At 39.5% G+C, this 6,476-nt stretch overlaps 1 protein-coding gene across 2 annotated transcripts; it reads right to left on the bottom strand.

Moving 5' to 3' along the window:
- Positions 1–1,993: 1,993 nt before the first annotated feature.
- Positions 1,994–2,880, bottom strand: LOC111592391 (Golgi-associated plant pathogenesis-related protein 1). 2 transcript variants are annotated; one of them, XM_023304567.2, is made up of 5 exons: positions 2,755–2,880; positions 2,573–2,682; positions 2,294–2,517; positions 2,147–2,236; positions 1,994–2,092 (listed from the first exon to the last, which is right to left on the bottom strand). In XM_023304567.2, exons 2-5 carry the CDS (start codon positions 2,654–2,656, stop codon positions 2,023–2,025), a joined length of 468 nt encoding a protein of 155 aa, XP_023160335.2. In that variant the 5' UTR covers positions 2,657–2,682; positions 2,755–2,880; the 3' UTR covers positions 1,994–2,022. The 2 variants fall into 2 exon arrangements, with proteins under 2 accessions (XP_023160335.2, XP_023160336.2); XM_023304568.2 differs by having other exon boundaries at positions 2,573–2,704; positions 2,755–2,878.
- Between the last annotated feature and the right edge of the window lie 3,596 nt (positions 2,881–6,476).

Raw genomic sequence — 6,476 nt, 5'->3', positions numbered from 1 at the left:
AAGGACTTAATGTGCTGTTGCCAGCAGCTGCCTCCAGGTCTCAAGCGACAAGCTCATCCAGAACAGCCCAGACTTTCGTAATATTCTTTTTTTGTTCTCTAACTTCCCTGTCTTTGCAGTAAATATCACTTGTTTTGGGGAAATGCAAAATTACAACAACAGCAGTGACAACAAACAAACAAACAACATTGAAAGGTTAAGGCTCTGCGCCCAATGGGGAATTTGCTGTTTGCCTGACGCTGATTGCCAAAAAGTAAGGAAAGGCATATTAAAGCCAGCACAAGAGAACTACTTGTAAATAAGCACACACATACCCACACACACGCACACGCATTCATTACAATACATTGACAGCACACATTCAACAGCAAAAGCAGGTAAAGGAAAAAAATTGAATTTTCTTATCGCACGTTTTCAAATTAACCCAAAGCATCAGCCCCACAGGGTTGTGTGGCAAGCTTATTTAAATTTGCTCTGTCCCAACAGCCCCCGTTGTGCACCCCTTTGCATCCTTCGCACCCTTTGCACTTTGCTAGCTATCATCATTAGCAGCACATTTAGATACGATACCTACATGTGAGATCTTTCCGAGGGCCAAAGTGAACGAGAGTCGAGTCGAGACGGCTCAACTAGGAGATACCCAGAACCTGAGCACTGCGAAGCGCTGCTATTTCAATCATTCTGCGACTCCTTTATACATAACAAAATAAAATAACATGCACACACACACACACACATGAGCAAGCACTATGCTGCATAGTTAATGCAGCGGCTGAGCTGGCACAAGTCTCTAGTATGTGACAAAATTCCAAATATACAAAATTTTGGTATATCTTACAGCAATCTACACAGTAAATCTGAAGTCTTCAACATTTATGGTATTCAAATTATATTGTAGAAATCGAGCTTCTACTGGTACCTTGGACACACATCGTGACAAGTATAAATTTCATCAATTGTTTCACTGTACATTGACCACAGACATTAACGACAGGACGACCACAGAAGATAGAGTCCTCAAGCTAGGGAAATGTCTTCAATTCAGAAGAAACTAATGTGCAATCAGCTACAGCCGAGTTGAAGGCTCTCTCGGGCTATACCCTCGCTCGTTTTCGTTTTCTCATTTATTTTTATACCCTGAACCCATTGAAAATGGGAAATCAGGGTGTAATGGTTTTGTGCAAATGTATGTAACAGGCAGAAGGAGGCGTGGCAGACATAAAGTATATATATTCTTGATCAGGACGACAAGCCGAGTCGATTGAGCCCTGTCCGTCTGTCTGTCTGTTCGTCTGTCCGTACGTGTGAACGCGTGGATCTAGGCATCTATAAGAGCTAGACTTGAAATTTTTTTTGTAGGTCGAATTTGTTTCGAATATTCGATAACTATTCGCATTTAACTGTTATCGAATAATTGTTATCGAATAAATTATATCTCGGACGTCTTAAGAGCTAGAGTCTCCAACCTTTGTATTTAGTTTTATGTATATTTTTTGTTGGATTTTGGATACCGGCTCTAAATTCCCCAAATTCTTAGAATATAAGTTCAGTTGGAAATAGGGCTGAAGGCAGTGGCTGCGTTGGCAGAGGCGGCGCTCGTCAGCGTACTATCTCGGTTCAATCCTCGAGGCGACGGGTATATTTTATTGATTTTTTTTTAATTATGAAGTGGCGGTGTTGGTAGAGCTGATGCGCGATGCGTAAAGAGTGGGGGTTCGAGTCTTGGTATGGTAATGTCAGTTTTTATTTGTATTTTTTTAAATACTCGATACAAACTACGGAAAATATTAAAAACCAGATAAGACTGGGATCAGGGTAACTCCTAGTCGGGCACCCCGACTAGAGTTTGTTTACTTGTTGTATGCTGAACCCATTTAAAATGGGAAATCAGGTCAAACGGTTTTGTTAAAATGTTTGTAACAGGCAGAAGACGGCGTGACAGACACCATGAAGTAGAAATAGTCTTGATAAGGATCCATGAACATTCTTACTAGTTATTTATTAAATAATATATGTGTACATTTAAGCAAATAGTGGAATTATAACTGCAACAGCTGAAAATATACAATTGGTGGGCAGGTTGGAACAATGGCTGATGATTAAAAATAAGGTTAAATAAAGAATGTTTTTGTTGCATCGAACATACTTTCTTTGGGGTAAAACATTTTCCGAAAATTTGTTTTTCTCATTGCCGCGAGGATACAGTTTTGCAACTACAAAGTATTTTTCCATTGGTCTAAAAATCAGAGTTCTCTAAATGTTTCATATACTGATGGTTATGTTTTATACATACTTTGAGCAAATTCCAACACCAACGTACTTAGAACTCTTCCAAATCAACAGAGTGAAATGGGCAGCCTTTGGCACATATTGCCCATTTTCGTAGTTGTAGTACTTTCGCTCTTCGTACCACATATGTACACATTCTAAAGGTCTGCTTGAATGGCATGTGAGATTTGAAAGCATATCAGGAACATCAAAAGGTATATAACGTTCGGAGATTCCCCGACATAATTTCTGCAAATATACCGTTTGTCTATCAAGTGAGTTAAATACAAAAATAACAACGTACATTAGCGTGTTCTTGAGCTTCTTGGGAAATATTTTTGTGTATGAGTAGTTTCCCACTGCCGTGTAAGGCACGGTACGAATTCATTATCTGGACGAATGCGATCTGAAATTCTTCAGGGGAGACAACACTGATCTGTAGATATATAGCAGTTATCTTACACCGAAAGTAGAATGTTACCATACCACAGCAAATAGTAAGAGATCCCCGATCACAACAACCCGACAAGAATTCATTTTTTTTGTATTTTGTTTTTAGATTTGACAGCAATATTTGATAGTCGTGTATTAAAAAATTAAAAGTGATTACTTTGATGTGGGGTTTTAAGATACTCTTGCATAGAGTAAACATATTTTTATCTACTGGCAATTAATTCATTATCCAGCAAGCTGGGAGTTCTCGATGTCGAATTACCCTAAAATCCCTCCGAACTGCTCTCTCTAAAATTCACACTTGATGCGCTTTGATGTTGTTCAGTTTCGACATTTGAAATTTTGACAAGATACTAATTAAAGGCAATAAGTCCGATTTAAGTTTCCCACTTAACTGAAGAATTTCATGGTCTGCCGACCAGAATGATAAACAACATAACAACATAACATACAATATTTGTATAAATGGCTAGGCTATTCGTTTGCTAACAATAAAATTATTATGGCATAATTTTCCTTACTTAAACATCTTTCTGAATATTTATTTAAATTATCTGCCGCAAATGGGCCACGAAAATTTGTGTTCCTTCCGTTGATGCTTTGCGAGTAATGCATTTTTGCATTAAGGTCTTTAAAAGCTCATCGCGCTGCCATGCGGCGCTTGACTGGCTGACGGATTACCCCAAAACACTATCAGTGGAGCGTGACAAAGGGTCGTTAAGCTGGCACCCAGTAGTTTGTTGTAGGACTTCAATTATTACGGCCAGAACAGAGGATAATGCGATGCGTTCCTATAGTCAACGACAGCAGGATAACTCTATTACTGTCATACACACACACACACACACACACACATATGTATATATATATATACAAAGAGATGCACATACGCACATGCTGCAAGATATTAAATTTTTTGCTAGTGTTGAGCAGTTTTGCCAATAAAAGATGGCGAGCAGCCAACGAGCTCCAGTGCTACATATCCAGTGTCCTGGGATTGACAGTCTCAATGTGCACTTGCGTGTGTGAGCGTCGAACGATGGATGAGTTGTTGCCGCAACGCATGTGGCTGATGCTTTGGGCCATCATTGTTGACAACAATATCAGCGACAGCAACTGCAACAACAACAACAATGACACCAGTTGGCTAAAACGCGATTGTCACTTACTCTGTCCTCTATTGGTCTGTGCTGTAAAATGTCAATTTGGGGACTGTGACGAAGATTTATTGTATGCTGCGCCTCATTTTGATGAGCATGTTTATGTATTTCCAGCATATGTATTTATATAAGCACACATATTTATATAAGATATATATATTTATTTTATACATATATTTACATGCCTTACTCGACATTCAGAATTTGTATGTTTCGGTTTCCTCATTGGGCAAAGCACCCAAATGGGATTCCCGATATTTTAGTTATCATTTACAGTATAGGGATTATTTATATAAGCCGTTTAACTTCAGTTTTCCGTCTGAAAATAAAGATATATTGAATTTTATAGATTATCCGTGAGCTGTCAACTGGTCCCGTTGACATTCATAGCGTAGCTGATGAAATTTTATTACTCGAACTATATAGGTCTCCAAGGTTTGACAAAAATAAAGACTCTTCGAGCATAATGCAATTGTGGCTATACTTAGTCACTTTCTTCTCAGATATACTAATGATTGCCAAAGCCGAAAGACAGAAGATCAACCAGCTTCATGTTGTCCTTTCAGCTTTTTGCCATGCTCTCACCGAACTTTCGATCAATAAAAGCTTTAAAACATTCTCCCAGCTCCATATTACTTAATCATTAAATCGCACATAAATAACATAACATTTGAACAAATGTTAGTTGTGAAGATAGTGAAGAGATTAAGCTTGAAGTTTTCCAAAATGAATCTGGATCTATCCTTTACATAATTTTATGGCATATAAATATTTCTGACTGTATTGTAGAGCAGAATTCACTGGATGCCAAAGCAAATAAAGACGAACATACAAGTACAAATTGTTCCTAATTGAAATTCAATTTTCTGGGCACTGCAATGCAATGGACGCTGTATAAATATTCATGTGTAATTCATAAATTTCTTTATCGAAAAATAATATTGAATGCGGCAATTGAATATAATTTCGAAGGGGCTAATGTAGCAAGGGACTTGTACTAGAAACTAAACTAATTTCATTCGAATCGACTCAGCCCGACACCCAACACAGCCTCATGCACACACACACACACTTCGACTCAGAGTGACAACATGCTGGGAATATTTTTCGCATACACTGCGCTTTCCATCCTGGGCATCCTGGGCGTCTAAAACTTTACACCGAGCACAGAGCCGTAGCACCTATGTGCTACGGAGGCAGCAGCCCCACTGCACGTGTTGCCACTGCCACTGCTACAGTCAAAGCCATAGAGAGTCGGTGTCCAAGAGGCAGCCCTGACCGACATTCGATGAATTGACCAATGCAACTTGTTATTTTTGTGTGCAACAGCGCGTTTCATTTGCTGCCCAGAGAGGGGCCGGGACAGGGGGCCAGGTAAGGTCAGGTTAGGTAGGATCGGGTTTGAGTTGCCTTTGAAAGTTGTTCGTTTTTCGCTTTTGGTAGTTTTTCTGCGAATCGACAGACCACGTCTGTTTCACCAGCTTGTTTGTGTTGTAGTTGTTGTTTGTTTGCGTATTATTGCCTCTAGCGAAATTGTGTTTATTTGTGTTTGTGCGTTGGTGTGTGCAAGTGTTTGTGTTGGTGTGCGCAGGTGAGCGTGAATTAAACGCTGACAATTGTGATTTTGGTGTGGTTATGCGAGTAGGTCGATTATCACAGCTTTTAATTAGATTTTCCTTCGATTTCAATTCCTTTCGATGTTCTTTAATGCGTAGGCTGCTGTTTATCCATGTGTACAGTTTCGAAGCATTTTTATGACACTATTTTATATTCCATTTACATGGCACAGAGTTCTGATTGCTTCAAGTGCAAAACACCTGTAGGTCAAACGATTTCTAAGCTGTCTAGGTTTTTACTCATTTAATTAATTAGCATAAGCCCCCATCAGCATTTGTTGTCCGGCCCATGCACTTTTCAAGTCGCTTTAGTTAGGTCCTTTTGACTTTGCATTAAGTTTGTTTGCTGTTCGCATTGGCTTCCATTATGAAGATGAATTGTTGCCAGTGCAACTGGGTCGTCATCTGGAACTGGAAATAAAACTGGAACTGTGTATGGGGCTACGCTTAGCACACATGCCCAAGTGTTTGCTATAACCAGCTGCCCTTCCATGCTGCCCTCTATCCTACCTGTCCTGCATTGTGCTGCCTGCTCAGGTGCTTGGCTCGTGTGTGTTTGCATTGGTTAGTTACGTCTGGGTTAAGTGCTCCTTAAGCGCTTTTGTAAATGCCATCCATTGTGCATAGAACACACACATTGCATAGGGCACAGGCCTCATCAGGCCCAGCAGCACCAGCTGTCAGACATCTCTTCAATACATTGCGCATAATCTGTTCAAAATTAATGAGACGAACTGCTTCATAGGCCGCTATTTCATTTGAAGTGCTGTACTTTAAATTGTAGGACTCAGCAGCAAATCAGCGTATGGTTCCCAAATAAGTATCCTAATATGAAATATCATTATCAATCTTCTCACTCTTTGAAGCCTTCTTATTCTTCGTGAATATCTTACCATAGACCCGCGTAGTAAGTTTCCAGTAGAAGAGTCAAAGTCAAAGTCAGAGTAATCGCTTTTGAGCTTCTAAAATAATGTTAGCA

This window comes from Drosophila hydei, unplaced genomic scaffold (assembly GCF_003285905.1).
Source record: "Drosophila hydei strain 15085-1641.00,03,60 unplaced genomic scaffold, DhydRS2 tig00000063-arrow-pilon, whole genome shotgun sequence".
Classification (NCBI taxonomy): domain Eukaryota; kingdom Metazoa; phylum Arthropoda; class Insecta; order Diptera; family Drosophilidae; genus Drosophila; species Drosophila hydei.
Note: the sequence above shows the minus strand (reverse complement) of the source record. Positions and strands in the feature narration are given on the sequence as shown.